This window comes from Lytechinus variegatus, chromosome 18 (assembly GCF_018143015.1).
Source record: "Lytechinus variegatus isolate NC3 chromosome 18, Lvar_3.0, whole genome shotgun sequence".
Taxonomy (NCBI): domain Eukaryota; kingdom Metazoa; phylum Echinodermata; class Echinoidea; order Temnopleuroida; family Toxopneustidae; genus Lytechinus; species Lytechinus variegatus.
The window spans coordinates 15,800,269-15,820,109 of NC_054757.1; the positions used below are offsets into that span (position 1 = coordinate 15,800,269).

General features: G+C 36.6%; 1 protein-coding gene across 2 annotated transcripts in view; it reads right to left on the minus strand.

Moving 5' to 3' along the window:
• Positions 1 to 1,525: 1,525 nt before the first annotated feature.
• The window catches only part of LOC121431750, a 46,852-nt gene continuing 28,536 nt past the window's right edge, over positions 1,526 to 19,841 (minus strand). For both annotated transcript variants that reach the window (XM_041629446.1, XM_041629445.1), the window contains 3 exons: positions 14,682 to 14,837; positions 12,334 to 12,454; positions 1,526 to 12,006 (listed from right to left, as the gene is read on the minus strand). In XM_041629446.1, coding sequence (XP_041485380.1) covers positions 9,161 to 12,006; positions 12,334 to 12,454; positions 14,682 to 14,837 — 3,123 coding nt within the window. In that variant the 3' untranslated portion in view covers positions 1,526 to 9,160. The remainder of the gene's footprint in view (positions 12,007 to 12,333; positions 12,455 to 14,681; positions 14,838 to 19,841) is intronic.

Below are 19,841 nucleotides of genomic sequence, written 5' to 3' on the forward strand. Positions count from 1 at the left end.
TTCTCTCTGTTCCCCCTCTCTATTCTCATTCTTAGCATTTCTTTCTGTTATTCTTCCTTTCAATTTTCTCTCCATCGATCGCTCACTTTACTGACACCTCCCCCATCCCTCTAGACATTTTTCTCTGCCATTCCCCTCTCCCTCCAAATTTTATCTGAGTCACCACTCTCCTCCCTTTCAATTTTCGTTGTCACCCCTCTCTGATTACAGGTCGCACAGGCCTATTTACAACAGAAAGGCAAAAGATATTCATTCGAGCCAACACATTCTCAAATTTTTAATTTCATATCTGATTCACAAAAGTTAATAACTATAATTGGCCACTTAATACCGATTCTATAGAGGGTAACTACTGAACTTCCTTTTCCCAAATTGGGGAGAAATATTAAAAACTTTGGAACTATTTTGATCGGCGGAAGAATTAGGGCCATTTTACTGTCCCAGGCGATGACTTTGACCCTGTCAAAGTCATCGCCTTTGAGATGTCTTCCTGAATGCCAATTTATTTTCAAAGGTTTCATGACATTTGCTCCGCTGTAAATTCCACACACTAACGGAATTATAAACTTCAACCCTTGATTGTCCACTATACCCTATCCTACACCTACCATAAAACCTTATTGCAACTCTACCCCTACTACCATATATCTTTGACGAAATAAAGCTTGGAGCCATTGTCACTGGTCATATACGGAATGTCAGATATATATATTCTATCCACTGGTAGTAAACATTCGACCCTCTATTTTATCCTTATTTTCATGATTTTGTTCATTAAAGGTCAAGTCCACCCACCCCAGAAAAATGTTGATTCGAATAAATAGAGAAAAATCAAACTAGCATGACGCTGAAAATTTCATCAAAATCGGATGTAAAATAAGTTATGACATTTTAAAATTTTCGCTTATTTTTCACAGAACAGCAATATGCACAATTCAGTGACATGCAAATGAGACGATGATGTCCTTCACTCACTATTTCTTCTGTTTTTTATTGTTTGAAATATATAAAATATTTCATTTTCTTTTTTACATATTTGACAATATAAGGAACAACTTGACTTAACCATATAGTATTAACAATGGCAATTCCACATGTTCAGGGAGGAATTAATCGTTGTTTCACTGGACAATGAGGAGAAAATGAGAATATTTCCTATTTCATATAAAATACGAGTGGGTGACGTCATCAGTCTTCTCATTTGCATACCGACCAGGATGTGCATATAACTTTTGTAAAATTAAGCAAAATTATTAAATGCCATAACCTTCTTATTTTACATCCCATTTTGATGAAATCTTCAGTGTTATGCTTGTTTGATTTTTCTCTTTTTATTCAAATCAACTTTTTGTTGGGGTGGACTTGTCCTTTAAAGTGCTACTTTAGCACACAAATCTTTGGGAAATGTTTTATGCTCGTAAAACTTCTTCCCATCTCTATATAAATCAATACTTTTTGTCATACAACTCTTGACTGAGTACAATACTAAATTTGGTAGACTTAGATATAACACTTCACCAAAATATCACATTTCTATATCTTATCAATATGTGCAACATCTAACAGAAAACCAACATTAAAGAAAATAAAGACATGAAGAACAGTAAGTAGTTTGTGTTTATAAAATCATTACATTTCCACAATTTATCAATAAGAGCTTACCAAATTCAAGCAAAATGAAGGTTTATTTCAACCACCAAGCCCTTATTATATCAGAGGCTTGGGACAGAAAAATGGGTGTTACATCATAATTAGCCATATTCTAGTGAGTGGTTTGGTGTATGATTAACGTAATACATTCAAATTCCAGGGAGTCGAGAATTAGCATCATTTCATAGTTGACATAAAACAAATAATGATGTAGATGATGGTAACAATTGAACCATCACATAAGAGAGTCAGATGATGTGTTAATATACAAATAATACACATCAAGGGCATTAGTTAGAATTATACGCATGAGGAACCTTCAGGACAGTTATAATATTAAGGTGTTTGGACTTTCTCAAAGATAACAATTGTGTATAATTATTCTAATGCCCGAGCAACATGTGTATTTGCTTTTTAACATAGTGATGTGAATCTTTATTTGATAAAATCATCCCAATAACACACAGGAGCAAAAACCCCACATCCAACGTCACAGAAACACTCCAAATCATTATTTATGTTGTTATTCTTTATACTTGGCTCTTGTAAAGTGATTTATACTCAAGGGGGATATGTTGTAAAATATAGCTAGTTGCAGATTCAGTTGTATTTTCTAAAGGCCCCCTCCCCCCCCCAAAAAAAAAGGAAAATCATTAGTTCCTAAGGAAAAAAGAGGGACATGACATTTTCTCATTTGGGCAGAGAAAGGAGGGGGGGTATTTGAATTTGTGACAGATCAAACAAAAAAAGAAATTTGAAACGTGTATCAGGGCAATGCCCCTGGCTCCAGCAATGATAAATGTGGCTTCAAATTTCTATAAACTTTCTTTACACATTCTAGATCTTAACTGTCAACCACATGTTCGTAGTTCAATGTTTGTACACAGTAGATCTTTCTGTGGGAATTACATGTTCATGGGTAACAGGTGTGGGTGTCTGGTATGTCCTAAAAGGCTCTTTCTATTATGTCCCTAAAGAAAAGGAAGCAATAAATATGGTATTGTAAACTGCTCATAAAAACCCAAAGTATAGCCAAAATAAAAATAAGGAATGCATAGATGAATATATCAATTCTCCTATTTGAGCAATTCAGCTGAAACATTAGCAACACAGATTATAATTTTAGTAAGCTGTTTAGTACGTTATGAATGACTTTACTTATAACTGGAGCCCTTTCATGTGTTTAAAAGTTAATAAGAAAACCCCAATTTACCTGTTATACTAATATATTTAATCTGGCCAAATATGAGGAGCCCATAATGTGGTAGCCTTATTTGCACAAATGAAAAAGATCTACATTTAGGATCAACAACGGATCAATAAAGAGCAACATAGATAAAGTGTCACATGAAATGTTGTTACAAAATATCAATGAGTTCCAAGATAAATAAAGTAATTTAGCTCCATTAAAAAAAACTGGTTAAGTCACAGTGCAAATAACTATATAATGCTGAAAAAAACGTGTGCAGCACAGCAACTTCACATCAAGAGAAAAAAAAACAGCCTTTGATAATATTCATAATAATAACAATGCATAAAATTTAAAAAGTTCACTTTCCATCATATGTTGATGCTTAATGCACTTAAAGGAAATTAACAACAAATCCACATACAACATGCTCAAAACTTTATCAACTAGTAGTGGCAAAATAAATGACAAAAATTGCTTGAAAAGGATAAAAAAAAATTGTAAAGCAGTGCGTGTGTATTTACTAAGTTTCAAAAACAAAACATGCTAAAAATAGAGCTTGCACGCTGTCTTATCAGCTATTGGAATGTGAGAATAAAGTTCAAATTCTTTAGAAAAGAAGGATAAGTCTTGATATGAATACAACAGTTGTGAGAAATGCAGGTTCCTTTTGACACGAGATAAGGTTGATATGATATCAGGTTCTTGCTATAAAAATAAAATAGGAGAGGGAAACTTTACATAACCTTCAAAACTGCACATTCTGCTTGTGTTTTTTTAACATTAATTATCTCTCTCAATGTAAACAAATTTATCAGTAATTTTGTAATATAATAATCTTTTTTAAGAAATAAAGTTCTATTAAAGATGTCTGAAAATTCAAATAAATAAGAGCAGATAAAATGCAGGGGCAGTAGCGGACCGTGACCGGGAGGAGACATAGCATTGGAGGGGCATTGTATTGTTTGTGAACAATGCTGCGCCCCCACCCCCAATGCTTTGTCTCCTCCGGGTCACGGTCCGCCACAGAGCAGGGGAATTACATTGTATTGATAATCGTGAGGATGGAATGAAAATAAAATCAAAGTACATGTACACATAAAAGCCTTCTTCAGCTTAGCTAAACACCCTAAAATATGGCAATTACTCTTACAATTCAGTACTGAATTGTAAGAGTATGCCATAAAGCAGTTATCATGTGGATATGAAATGAAAATGTTGTTACAGGATATATTATGCATGTTTAAACGAAAATAAGTGCGTGCCATTTGGGTGCGCAAACAAAATAAGACATCGGTGTAGATTTTCTATTCCATATTAAACCTATTCCAAAGCATGGAATGGACTAAAAAAAATCAGGATATAATCTTTGTCTGTAGCTTCATGATATTGAATCCTTAAATTCATAAGATAAATGCTCTCCTTTCAAATGAAAACAAAATATCGCAAACAGTGAACACTAGATGTGTTTAGTGTGAATATTTAACTTTTCACAGATAATTAGCCCATGAACGATAAAGATCAAACAGATACTATTAGCTTTTAAGATAGGAATATTAGATGATATTCAAGTATAATTTATATCATTGGTCCTTTACCAAAGCTTAATACAGGCTTTAAAGAGTAGTGTGATCTAACTTCAAAATGTTTCTAAAAAGGTCTACGCCTGCTATGTAACAGCTATTGCAGAAACAGGTACACATAAGCTACTGAAATTCTTGTCATATTCAAAATACTGGTACCCATTCAGTGTATTTCTAAAAAGCTGTTTGTGAAATGTACATACTCGTGGAAAATAACTTTTTGAAAGATAACTGATTAACTACGTCATTAAACCAGCTAATTGCATGTACTCTCTGAGGTCAAAAGTTATGGGTTTATGGATTACAACCTACAAGAAAGAAGATGGTATATTTTATACATTGAGGTTATACAATCAACAGACAACCTTTTCTTCTTTTTCTTGTCCAACTTAATAACAATAATAATATATAGCATTTATGAGGCGCCGATCTAGTTGCTTATTCAATGGCGCACTATATATCACCCCGGCTGTAGCTCCAGCTGCTAAAGGCGCTTGGTGCATTCAAGGAATTAATCCTGCTGGGTACCCATTCACCTCACCTTCGTGAGTGCAGCGCGATGTGGGTTAATTTCTTGCTAAAGAAAAACACGACATGGCTGGGATTCGAACCCACGTCCTTCTGATTGAAAGACAAGAGTTGCAACCACTAGACCACGACGCCCCCAAACTTAGTACAGCACATTCAGTAATACAGGGGAAGAGATTTACATAACTTCCAAGAGAAACACATATGTAATCCGTTGCAGCATTGTGTCCTTTGGCAAGGCATTTATCTAAATTTGCCACTATCCACCCAGGTGAAGTAAATGGGTATCCAGTAGAAAAATTCCATGAATACTTGGATCCTGACCAGAGAAGCCATGCTAAAGCTGGGGTAAGAACATTACTATAGTAAGCAGGACCAGCTGGTAGAATAGGTGTGTGGAATTGAAGTGGCTAACCTGGGAAATTTTGATGTTATCTTTTATTATTGGTATCATAATTATCAAAATTTGACCTTTTCATGAATTTGAGTTTCTCAGGATTGTTTTCATTCATAATTTCTATGATTTCTAACTTAAAGCTCATAATCAACTAAGTACATTAGTTCCCACTTCCCTTTAAAAAATGGGAAGAAATTTGACAAGAAAGGCATATAAAACAATATAAGGTTCATTTTCCATGACAAAAAAAAATCACTGGATTCAAGAGACTAGACTGTGTTCATCATTAATTCATTAAATCCAATCACACTCAGAATTTGACAGAGTACATGTTTCGTGTGATTACAAAGCTAGCTTGATCACCTCTCGACATAAAATGTTAGAAATAAGATAATTAAAAATCATGAAGTATACATTATAAAGATAGAGATTAAATAGAAGGGAGAGAGGGAGAGACAACAAGGGACATAGAGAGTCAGAGAGAGAGAGTGAGATGGAGAAGGGGAGGGGAAAGAATGCTTGTGAATACAAAATTGTTTGTGAAATACAGCGGCTGTGCATGAATTAAAAATACAAAATAAATTCAAATTTACAACGTTGCAATATCATTGAGCCTGGACAGCATCAATAAAGAAAAGATATTTGATCAACACACTGCAAATAATAACTGTGTTTGACATAGACAGAAAGTCTGCAGCATAAAAAAATATCACGAATTAGCACAAAGATGATCTTACAAGGATGAACATACTTGCATATTGGATTTCTGTTAACAAATGTAAATGATGAACAAATATTACAAAATAATACTAGTATATCAATGTGATCCAATATGACTGAACATTCATGACCTTTAATTAGTACGAACAGGCCTGGACTACACACTCCAGCAATATCAATTACACTTTGATTATGATTGTGTTTGAATATGAATTGTGTAATTGTTCAAACCAATTCTACGATGTCCCTGTGCACATTTTACCTTCATAAAAGTACCTGCAGCTGTTAGTTTTGTTTGACATACAGTTGCACTATGAAAAATAGATTAATGATGTCATCAAATAACTTCACCTACTTATCACATTCCCTATCATACATATATCTCTTTTAACTCTTCATTAAAAATACACTAATACAAAATATCAATGATATCATGGCCCCATAGGATTGAAGGTATGTGTTGCCAATCGGAAATTTCAACAACTTTTTTAGACTTATCATATCCACTCACATATTTGTGTAACAAATGCAATCATTACAATCATAGTTTGAGGTGACAACAATTAGAACAGCAAGTGGAAACATATTTTAAGAGGCAAAATCATACTTGTATATTGGAGTAAAACTAAAATCATGTTTTGAACTTTTTCTCAATTAACACAATCAACAGATCCACTGTTAAATAATGGGGTGCAAAGAGTAAAATTTAAAACAGATACATGTAGGGTGCATATGACAATTCTTGTGGATTTAGTAATATCTTAGAAATATTTAAGTTTAATGGGTGATTCCCTATGGAGGGAGGCATTTCTTGTGCACCCCTCCTTAATCCACCATTGCTGCAATTGTTATGTGTAGCAAAATGACTTGTGGGAAAATATATTATGAAAAAATATCTATGAACCCTGACATATTTTTGATGCTGCCAAAAAGTTGGCATCTTTACAACATGATCACTTCACTCACAATGGGAATGACATTGAAATTGTGTCTCCAAGCATACCTATGGGTCCTGTAACATATTGCTTACTGATTATACAAATGAATTTAAGAACAACTGAACACACATTCACAACCTGAATAGCTTTAAATTATACTGCCAAGAACTGAAGGCATAACAAATTCAACTAAAAAAAAACAGAATACAGGCCTATTCAGGTGCAGTGAAAAAATCTTAAAAACAAATGAAACATAAAAAAAATAAATATATGCATATCCATATTTGTTCACTGTAATATTTTTGGCAAGAGCCTCATCAATTTTTTTTTCTTTTTTTGTCAGTGCGTACAAATACTTTATATCATGTGATTGGCCTTGGAATGAAATTAGAGTGTCCTGTTCACAAGTTTCACAATGAGCATTTTCAGGCATTAATTTCCTGCATATATTTCTGAAACATAGAATTCCAGGGGCATGTGTAATAGATTCCCATCAACCTTCAATTTAGACTGACCACACATCAATGGGTGATTTCAAGTACGGTGTTGAAATCTGGTGTTGTGACAACACCAGCTACAACACCGTACTTGAAATCACGCTGGTGTTGGGATTGACCTCGGAAAATATGACATATTTCCGGCAGTTTGTGTTGAGCTCTGGTGTTGAATGTCGTCTGCTGAACCGAGCATTACAGCTGGTTTTGACGATCTACGTGCAATTTCCCTATTCACCAACACCAACCCCCAGGGATTGGGGAAATCGTGATTTCAAGTTCGGTGTTGGTGTTGATGAACTGTAGTTCACGAACAGGAGGAGAACACGATGAAACACCCCCGTAAAATTATCTATTACAGTTAAGATGAGCTCAAATCATTAGAGTTTTACACATTTTAATGAAAAATAATATTTATGCTTTCTGAATATTGCAGTGATTTTAACCTGTGCATTTTGTACGATAAGATTTTACTGCAATTTCTTCCCAATTTCACTTTCGTCGTCAAGAATTTCTCGCGTCAAGTGGAGATGATCAGCAGTGCAGCTGCGTGACGTCATAGGATATCGATAACGCGATCGGTATCACTCCTCTGAACTCAGCTCGGTGTTGGAGCTCGGTTCAGCAGCCTTTTTACGCTCTCAACACCAACACCGAACACCGTACTTGAAATCACCCAATGTACTATTTTTTAAAAGAAATTCATTAAAAGTTTTATCTACAAACTGCATATATCATTAATTAACCTGATGATTAGCATGCATAATGATAAATGCACAAATTTACAGGAGGATTGGATGAGAATTTTGGCCAATAAGGAGTCCAGATTTCATATCGAGATCAGTAAAATTTCTTGTGTTTTCTTCCTAAAAATGTCACAATAATCTCTAAAGACAGGAAATTATCATTTTTTTCATTTTCTCGTATATTTTTTTTTGTATATCTAGGATATTAGGCAAATGATATTAAGCACCGTGCATGGCAAGCGTTTTAAAACTCATGTAAATTAAAACAATAATTGTGCTAAATATCTTGAAATTCAAAGACCTCGCATGTAATAACAGTGTTTTTACAAGAAAATGTACAGAGCTCAGAAAATATAATCCATAATTCCATTATTCTTTATCAAAAAAATATATACATCAATATTATATTAGTATTTTAAATATCAATTTTTACACAAATGGTAATTACTAAATAAATAACTATTTAAGAAGGAATGGTAAAAAAATGCACAGCACACAGAAAATTTGATCTAAAAGTTTTTGAAATAATACTTAGCTGGATATGAAATACAAAAAGATACAAGTAAAATAAACATTATAACAGAAATTTCATTCATCAGTAATGATTTTTTCTAGGGTTTTCAGCACAGATTTTAAATAAAAAATTTACTTAACACATCCAGAAACATACAGAACAGTTGTGAAAAAAAAGTCTCAGGATAAAAATAACCACCACTGATAACAAAACACACAGAGATTTGAACAGCAATATTCAGCCCTTTTTAATAAAAAAATGTTTTGTTTGACCCTTAAAAAAACAAAACATAACAAAATCAAATTTTCCAATATGCAAACGAAATATGTGTACCGAAATCTGATAAAGGACTTTGTGAAGCTGAATCCACACCACAAGATGTCATTCCTCAGTTCAACTCCTCAAACTTTGTCCTGCGAATGCTCTATGTACTTGGCTATCAAGGAATTGGCATATGTCTGCTCATCCTTGGACAACAGTCTATGTTCATACATGTTGGTTGGGAATCCATTCTTGATGCTGGCATTGCTGGTCAGTGACACACCAGAGTCAGCCTCCTGGATGATCTTTTCAGCCAAAGTATCCAAGTCATTAGGGGTCAAAGGTGAATATATCCCACCGCTGCCACCGTGTTTGTCAAGGTCAGGTTTCTGAAGGTCGCATATCGTTTGGGTGGAAAACGGGTCTTCTCTGCCATTGGGATTCTCAACTACCTTGGAATGAGGTGAAAGTTTTGATGCCTTTGTGTGTTGAGGAATGGTGGAAACTATCACTGTGGCTGGATCACTAACCCTGGAAAGACTACCTGAGGTGACTTTGCTGTCAGTGCCTGTACCCACAATCGGTAAATCTCTAGATTTAGGAGGACTTGCATTACCAGCCAAAACTGGTTGAATGGAGGGATCACTGCATGTTTCATATCCACCCATACTTCCATTTGCAAGTGGTACATGTATGCCCTTACTTGATGGTGATGCAGTTGTCATTTTTCTTTCGCTGTCATTTCCCGAGTTAGTCAGAGAATGAGTAGGGGGTAAGCTCTGTACAGGTGATGGGTTAGTTTTCTGAGTAGGAACTGTTCTTTTGTTGGCTTTCACTGGAGTACGCTCAGCCAATACATGAGGTTTTCTTAATTCATCTGGAAGAGGCTTGTACTCATCAGACATGTCATCACTACTGCTTCGTATTGGAGAAACAGCACGTTGGACATAGGATCTCTCTGGTGATGTCTTTTGCCTATAACTTGAAGGTGTCCCCAACCCAAGTGTTGGAGATGTCCTTAATAGCTCATCCCCTGTCCCACCACTCAAATCCAATCTCGTTAAGCTCACAGTCCTAGTAGGACTTCTCCTGAAGCCTGCACCTTTGGAATGTAGAGCAGACTGAAGGGATGATGGTTGCTGCGTTGTTTCTGATGTTCTAGATGATCTACTTCTAAACTGGAATTTTCGCCATCGTGGCACATTTCTTGGTGGCAAAAATTGCAAATTCTCTCTACTTGATGATAATGCTATTGATTCAAACTGTTTATCTCCACTGAGTCTCCTTGCTAAATCTGGATATTTTTCTCCAGGAATGTTGTTGTCAAGGCGTATCCTTCCAAGTTCTTCCTGAATCCACTTTCTTTCCATCTCAAGTGTGGGCACATTTTGTTCCATCTTTGGCTCCTCTTTCTTTGACACGATGTCAGTAGTAGGATGCTCTGCATCAATGTCTTCCCTGGCTTTACGTGAAATACTCCTCAGAGACTCCAGGCTCGAGGACAGTGATGAGAACTTCAGCTTGTTACGCTGCACCATGGGTGTATAGTAGGGTGTTAGACCATCTTCCTTTAGTACTGCTTTGCTAGAATCTGATGCTTCGTACATAACAGTCTGCTTGTTGATGGCTGAAGTCCTGCCAACAGAATTCTCATCAGCAGTGACATAGTCCGGGCTTGTTTCCAAGTAAGATTCATCTATCAGAGTGTCATCTTTAACTTGGGAATCTCCAGAATAGACTGGACTGTCTCCTTCAGGGGATGTCTGCGCCCGAGCAACAATCATTCCCCCGAGGCTTGGCCTTCTCTCTGAAGCAGACAATAATCTACCAATGGGCGAGGAGACATTGCTTGACATGAAGAGATCACTGGCCCTAGACTCTGTCTCACTCTCAATCTCAGACGGTGTCTCAAGATCCCGTGGACGAGCAACATACTGTGCAATCGTCCTCATCTCATTCTCTGGGCTAGGGCTCATGGCAAGGTACTTCCAGTCAACAACTGCATCAGGTGTTTCTCGTGGGTAGTTCCCAGCTCTCTGTGTGTCGTACTCACTATCTACATGTATGTGCATGGTTTTGTCGCTTCCTGCATCCAAGGATGTCAGAGGCAATGTCAATGACACCTTAGAGTTTGGCAATTCCTGCACAGATTCTCTACCGTCATTCCTCACAACAAAAGCTCTGGACACCAGCTGATCTGTTGGAACAGTTGCCTTGGCATCAACCTTTCCACTGTCCTCATCAAAATCATTCCCCAAACTCTTGTGAACATGTCCATTGTCATGAGATGATATAGAATACTTGTTTCTGAGGATTCCTTCACTTGTACCTTTTGCAACATTCCCACTTGTTGCAATACCACTCTGTCCACCTCTCGCATTAAAAGAATGCAATGCTTCAGACTGATAACTGAAGGTATCCATCGAATTTTCTGTCACATTTTGTTCACATTGAATCCCACTAGGTTGTGATCTCATCAAAACTTCAGAGCTACTATCTTTCTGAGTTTCTTTAACACTCTCCGTCCTCTCTTCACCATGTCTTACATCATTCCTTTGAGATTCCCTTTCTTTTCTGGTGTACCTCACCATGATAGCTTCTAACTCCTTGTTCTTCTGCATCTGCTCTTGAATCTCCTGTCTCCCTTCCTCAACCTCCTTCTTCAGTTGGGCCCTCTCTTCCCTCAGTCTCTCACCTTCCACTTGGGCGAGACCCAATTCGGCCTTGACCTTAGCCATCTCCACCTCATGGTTGGTGTTGCTTTCAGCGTTCTGCTGAATGGCCTTCAGCCGTCGGTTCTCTGCATGAGCTTTTGTGAGGAGCTCCTGGAGTTTGCGCATGCTCTCTGTCTCTGTCTTCATGGCAAGAAGTCTGGTCTCATGCTCTGACTGGGCCTCCAGAATTGGAGAAGGTACGTTGTCCTGGATCTCCCGATGATGGCCATCTTTTCCTGGAGATGGCAGGGACTGGAAGCCTGTATCTGCATCTGCATAGGAAAGATAGACAAAATGATTTTGAATGCTTTCTATTGTCAAGTTCAATTGTTGATTTATCTCTACAGAACATTGTCTTTACAGATCTCTTTAACTATTCAGATACAATAGGTTCATCCAGGGTTGCATTAATTCATTTCACTGACCACGATCATTGATTAAAATTTCAAAACATACAAAATAAGAATAATGATAACAAAAATTTAACAGATAACCTTGCAATCCTTGAACTTTGATTGGTCAAAAGGGCGTGGTAAGAAACTTGCAATCTAGTGAAGTCAATGATACACTGAAGGATAACAGCTCTGACAAAGGATTACCTGACATAGCAGCCATAAGATCATCACCAGTCACCTGGTAGCCAGTGTCGGCAGCAAACTTCAGACGGAAGTTCTCAGCAGTCAGTCGCTCTACGTCCATCTCTAGTCTCTCTACAGCGGCCTGCATACATATACAAAACAAATACAAGTTTTCACTACCAGCAAAAACAAAACTATGTGAGGGCATGGGGCTATTTATCCCCTGTGAGTTGCCTTTGGGCCCTATAAAAAAGGTCAATATGATGGACAGAATTGACAAGTTATTCCCCCTACATATACTTATTTTTCCCTGTTCATGACACAACACAAGTACCATATTTACATATAGGCATTCCTGTTTTGTCCCTTAACGGCAAAAATGTCATTTCATCTCATGAATGTCAATAAGCTAAGTAACTGTCACTTATCCCTTCTGTACAGGGAGGGGGGGAATGATTATTTAGAAGTCCAAGACAAAACACGTTTTGAGCTTAAAGTCATAGATTTATAATTACATGTTCTTTCACTTACAATACGGGTTAAGGTACTTTACAAACTATATTGTTGTTTTGTTTTAATGAAGCATGTGCCCAGGCCTTAAACTTCTTTTTTAAACCCAATACTCCCAATTTGACCAATTTTTTTTCTGAAAAGGTGTCAAAATGCTCAGGAGCATTTTGGAGCTGGTCCTCTTTGTGATTGAGGCACTAATTGTATGCTACTTCTGTTTACTCTGCTTTTTCCAATTTTTTTTTACAGGTGAAGCCAACCATCTTATTTATCCTTCCCAGATAGTTATGAATGATTTATACTGATAACATTCTAATTTGTCGTTCTCAAGTACATAATGCTTGTTCATCATCATCAATCTGGCTTCTTCAGCACCTTTCCAAGAAAGGTGCTGGTGAAATGTTCTTCCCTGTAGTCGCTGCAAAACTATGGAATCATCTACCTGCTGCAGTAAAGACGGCCTCCTCTGTTGACCAGTTCAAGAACACCATCACATATAACCCAGGGAGCTCCCGCCCGCTGTGCGGGCAGGAGCCCAGGGGCTCACCGTGTATTTGACCATACTCACGGGACTAGCGTGATTTATGGTCTAAATATTTCTCCAAATGAATTGTGAAAACAGAAATTATGCACTTACCACGATTATATGGATGAAGGTCTAACGAGTGGCAGTTTCCTGACATCGAGGCACAGACTGGAACCTCAAAAAAACGAAAAGTTCTCTCCTTCTACCCCAGTCTCGATCAGCCATTTTGTTATGATTCATAACAAAAACGGCCGATCGAGACTGAGGTAGGAGAGAACTTTTAGTTTTTTTGAGGTTCCAGTCTGAGCCCCGATGTCAGGAAACTGCCATCGTTATGACATTTCAAAGTTTCACTTATTTTTAACAAAAAAGTTATATGAACGAGCCAGTTACATCCAAATGACAGAGCCGATGATGTCACTCACTCAATATTTCTTTTGTTTTTTATTGTTTGAATTATACAATATTTCAATTTTTACGAATTTGATGATTAGGACCTCCTTGCCTGAAGCACAAAATGTTAAAATAATGAAATTCCACATGTTCAGGGAGAAATGAACACGTGAAACTTCATTTCACATGACAATGACGAGAAAATAAAAATATTTCATATTTCATATAATAAAAGAAATAGTGAGTGATATCATCAGTTCCCTCATTTGCATACCGACCGAGATGTGCATATAACTGTTTTGTGAAATGAAGCGAAACTTTAAAATGTCATAACTTTTTTATTTTACATCCGATTTTGATGAAATTTTAAGTGTTATGCTTGTTGAATTTTTCTCTTTTTATTTAAAACAAGCTTTTGTTAGGGTGGACATGTCCTTTAAATGTAACCCAACTATAGAATAAGGGTCATTGAGCCCAGTATATGGGGTATCCAAGGGCATGGCCAATAAAGTTACCAAGCTTTTCACAACTGAGCTGACCCATTATATCAGTCAAATTCAGTAGATCAGATAATAATAAAAATAATAGTTACATTTATACAGCGCTTCATACATTGGTTTCAAAGCGCTCTACATTGTAAATCATTATTACCCCGGTCATAGGATCCATCACTGTTCCATACATACAGTGCACCATCTCCACTCCTGGGGAGTATCCCGGCCAGGCAACTGTTTATCAGTGCACATGTGCCAATCTAATTCCACTGACATTCACATCCTACCATTTACCCATTTAACACCTGGGTGGAGAGTGACAAACATGAATAAGTGCCTTGCCAAAGGACATTAGTACCGGGTGGGATTCAAACCCTCAACCCTTGGTTTAAGAAGCAAGTTACACAACCACTACACCACAACACCTCCACGACTCCAAGACATACCTGTAAATTCTCACATCTTTTCCTGTCCTCGGCTCCAGCCTCTCTCGCCGTGGCTAGTTCCTGGAAGAGTCTCTGGTTCTCCCTCCTCAACATCTCTAGCTCTCCGACCAAACGATTGATGACTTCTTCCTCCTGACTGGAAAACCTTTCATTCAACTGAGAAGATAAACAGTGACAGATATACAGGTTATTTCTGGAAAGACGATGGCCCCAATTAACAAAGGTGATTCTGCAAGCTTGGTTTGTAAGGAGTACGTCACCACCACGACTAGCTGGTCGATTATCCGTAACCTAAGGACCTGACGAGAGAGAGATAACAGCAAAGAGCATGGCAGTTTGAATGAATCCATCCTCTCCATTAGCAACACTTACCTTCTCCATCAAAATACAAATTTTGCAGTTAAAATTATATGGTTGGCATGTACGTTGCGACCACTTCCTTAAGTTATACCAACCCCAATGGTAATCCCTACGTCTGGTAAACTTGCCAGTTTCTTCCCATGATCGTCACATGGACACAGGGTTGTGGTATCATTGCAATTTTAATTCCTGTGCTATAAAATTATAAAACTATGAAATAGGAGTGGGCTATAAATAGTTGATTTTGGGTTTTACTGTGGCAACAGTTTTTTTTGTTCCTTTTACCTTATCTCAACATGAAATGACAATATTTTTTGTCTCGAGTCCGAGAAAAAAGTGTGCCGGGCCAAAATGGCCGCCAAAACCCCCCAAAATTGCGGTTTTTGCCATGACTTCTTTATTTGGTGGTCTTTTTCTCTGGTTTTGGTGTCTATTCATATGTTTTGGGGGCGGGCAATTTGTTTTTCCTATAATTAGCACTTTTAAACCATTATTTGCAGAGTTTAAAGGTAATTATACCTAAATTTTCCAAATTTTATAGCCCTTTTTCAGCCAAATGTAGGTTTTATCGTCCTGGAGTTCTTGGATATTAGATGGTACGAGGTCAACAGCAAGCAGCTTCTTAGAGCTATATTGCTTTTATTCCTCTAAGGTTTTACGGTTATTTGTGAAATATATCTTATTAAATAAAAAAAAATGTTAATTATCCATAGGTGCTATACATTGTACAGTATACAATATACTGTTACTGTGCATACTACACTGCATATATCCATGCATTGACCACTATGACATATGACAAGACCTGTATATAAAATATACTGTCATAGAAATAAGCTCTTAAGGTTTAAAATTAGATTGTGAATTGTGAATTTGATTGCTTGTCAGCTGATATACATGATGAAACCAGCAACGTAAATTGCACATACAAATATCATATCATATATGTACATCACATATCTAGCCATATCTTCTTCATTTGGAGGCTTTTTTTTACCTGGTTGTGGTGTCTAACTGGCCTATGTTTATGGGGTCAGGTAACTATCATGGTAACATTGATCAACAGCCAATCAGAACCAAGGATTCCATGCAAGTAACAATTAAATTTCTGAGACAAAACATATCTTCAATTTCTGAGGCATCTAATTCTAAACCTAAGAGCTCATTTCTACATGTATAACACTATAGTTTATACAGGCCATGCCATGGTGGCCAATGCATTTATGCAGTGCAGCATGTACATTACATTGTATACTGTATAGCCCCTATGGATAATAAACATTTTTTTATATTTCACAAATATCCGTAAAACCCATAGTAGAGGAATAAACGCGATATACATTGTAGCTATATGAAGCTGCTTGCTATTGTTGACCTCATACCATTAAATATCCAAGAACCCCAGGACGATAAAACCTACTTCTTGGCGGAAAAAAGGGCTATAAAAATTGAATTTAGGTAAAATTACCTTATAAACTCTACAAATAATGGTCTAAAAGTACTAATTATAGGAAAAACAAATTGCCTGCCCCCAAATACATATGGATAGACACCAAAACCAAAGAAAAAGACCACCAAATAAAGAAGTTGTGGCCAAAACTGTGCTTTGGGGGGGGGGTTCTGGTGGCCATTTTGGATTTAGGCCCGGTACACTTTTTTCTCAGACCCGAGACAAAAAATATTGTCATTTCATGTTGATATACATTACAAGGAATAGAAAAAAATGGTTCCCATGTATAGCCCACTCCTAATAATATAGATTTAGCAGAGTATCTCTAATAAGCAGCATTTTCAAAGGATAGAATGCAGTGGAAGTCGAAAGAAGAATGTGAAGATCATCAGAAAAGAAGTCCAACAGCTGCAGTAAAGCATCTACTGATAGAAGCAAAGTATTCTTAAAGCATTTTAAAGATTTTACAAAATAAAATTAGAACTGCTAGGCAAGAAAAGAACATATTAGAGGCAATGTCTGCTTCTAGAACAGCATAGCTCAATGAGAAAACCCAACTAACATTTGAAAGATCATCAAGAAAATAGCACTAGAGTATTCATCATTTCTCCTCAGTTCATGGATGGTAATTTCTATCCAGTACAGATTAGGCTACAAGCCTTGACCAGATTTTAATAAATGGGCTCAGAAAAAGTGCTTTAGGCATTTTGTGTTAATGCTGATTTATCAATTGTTTTAAGGTAATTCAGGGGTGCTGAATCCAAAAATGCTGTTTGCCAAACTTGATTCCGACGTTTTCATCCTCAAATCGGCAAAAAACAAAATGGCGGCATTTTTAATGCAGTTTCCCATATTAAACAATTTTTATTGTTGATTATATTTCAAAACTTGGGATCTACGCGTTATTTTTGATACCCAGGGTTGCAAACATGATGTGTCCGATTGATTCGTCAGCCATCTTTAATTCCAAGATGGCTGCCATGATTCACAGCTGCTGATTTGATAAATAATATGACCAAATGTTTGATAATTTAGGGGCGATGCTGGCATATATTCACATTGTGATATCTTTAATGTGTCTGCCATTTTTTGTTCGCCTGCATATAGAAGCAAGATATGGACGTCGCTTTTCCGACGGCGGCGGCGGCGAAGTCGACATAAAATCTTAACCGAGGTTATGATTTTGAAATTTCATAAATTTTAGGGTTTTGTCTATTTCATGAAATTTAGGCATGTTAGGATAAGTCTATTGACACAGGTCATAGTTACAAAACGTTGTCAAGGTTCCCTAAAAATCCAACATAGCGTCCACAACGGCAGTCGTTGTACCATCAACTCCAAAAATTAAGTAAATCTCAAAATCGAAATCATCAAAAAGCTTTCAAGGCAAATAATGAACCAGGAAATTTTTACAAGATAGTGCATCAGAGAATCCAAGATTACCTTCCAAAATGGCGTCTATAATGGACGTTGTAACTTTGAAATGGTCAAAATTCATATGATATCCACTTGGTAGAAATAACATTGGGGTCTACCGAGAAAAAAATAAACATAAAAAATCATGATTCCAAAGGGAAAAATTACATTGGAAAAATTTCAAGGTTTATCAGTGGTGCAGTTTGCCCCCCAAAATGATGATGGCTTAAAAAATAGTTGCTTTTCTTAAAAATCTGGCTGAAAGGTTCATATACTATCTACCTACAATGTAAGAACATTTTTGTGCCTTTCTCATGATTTCAAGGGTCATATGATATAGGTGAAGACGGATTACAAGGACACACTGCTGTCCATTTTGTCAAAAAAATGAAGAACGCTCCAAAAATTACATTCGAATTGGCCACCATTGTTACAAAAATGACAGTACTTCATATCCCATCTAGTGCCACTATTTTGGTGTCTCTGTTCCTATAAGACTCATGAAAATATGTTTTACAAGAATTAGTGACATAATTAGGTGGTGTTGCAAGAAAACATCCCAAAAAAACTTTTAAAAATAAGGTACACTTTCACCTAAAAATTTCCATAATTTACTGATAAGTATTTCAAGACACGTCATTTTTGTGCTTAGGACTATCCTATAGTTTCATGATTAGGGGACAGCAGTCATTTTCACGCAATTTTATAAGTCGCTTTGAACTTTTTACGACGAAAAGGAAACTGGTCATCCTTTTTATTTGTTCCGATTTATTATTTCAGCCTACAAACCACAATAGTGTAGATTTTGTTCATCTAATTATGACTATGTTTAGCTGATAGAATTCTTTTTAGACTCATTTTGATAGCCAACTTTCAATAATAGGCAAAATAGACAGCTTCATACCATTGTAACTAATCCAAAAGTATTATTCAACCCTTGAAACCGTAGTGTAGACACCAACATCCTATCTCCCAGATGGATTCTAAATAGATTATGTCAATTTTGAAGTATCAGCAGCCATTTTAGACTCTTTAATTGGAAGCCATCTTGGATTTTTAGACATACAGGACCATTGATTGCCCTTGTAACTTATCTTTATGTATTACTTGACCATTTAAACCAAGGGTTAGACAACATAATCATATACCCCAGGCGGATATTAAACAAACTATGACAGTTTCAGGTAACAATAGCCATTTTAGACTCCAATCTTGGAAGCCTTTTTGGATTCTGGGACATGCTTGACCTCTGACTGTCCTTGTAACTTGTCCTTATTTATTACTTGACCCTTTAAACCATGGGTTAAACACCAGAATCATATGCCCCGGGCTGATATTAAACTATGTCACTTTTTCGGTGAGAATAGCCTATATAGACTCAATTTTTTGAAGCCATTATGGATTTTTGGACATAATGGAACCACTAACTGTCCTTGTAACTTGTCCCAATCTAATACTTGACCCTTTAAACCATGCGTCATACTAAAAAATCATATTCTCCAGGCGGTTATTAAACAAACTGTGTCGTTTTTTAATTAACGACAGACATTTTATACTCCATTTTTGCAAGTCATCCTGGATTTTTGGACATGGAGGACCATAGACCGTATAGTTTTACTTGTCCCAATGTATTTCTTGACCCATTAAACCATATGGGTTAGACACCAATATCATATGCCCAAGGCAGGTATTAAACAAACCATGTCGGGTTTGGGAGTTTTTAGATAATTATTTTAGACTCCAATTTTGAAAGCCATCTTGGATTTTTTAACATAGTAGACGGTTCACTGTCCTTGTATTGTAACTTGTCCCGGTTTACTTCTTGACCCTTGAAATCACCAATGAATAAAACCCAAATAAAAGACACTGAAATACGTAAAAGATGAATTATGAATTTTTAGGCCATGACAGCCATTTTTACGCAATCTTGGATT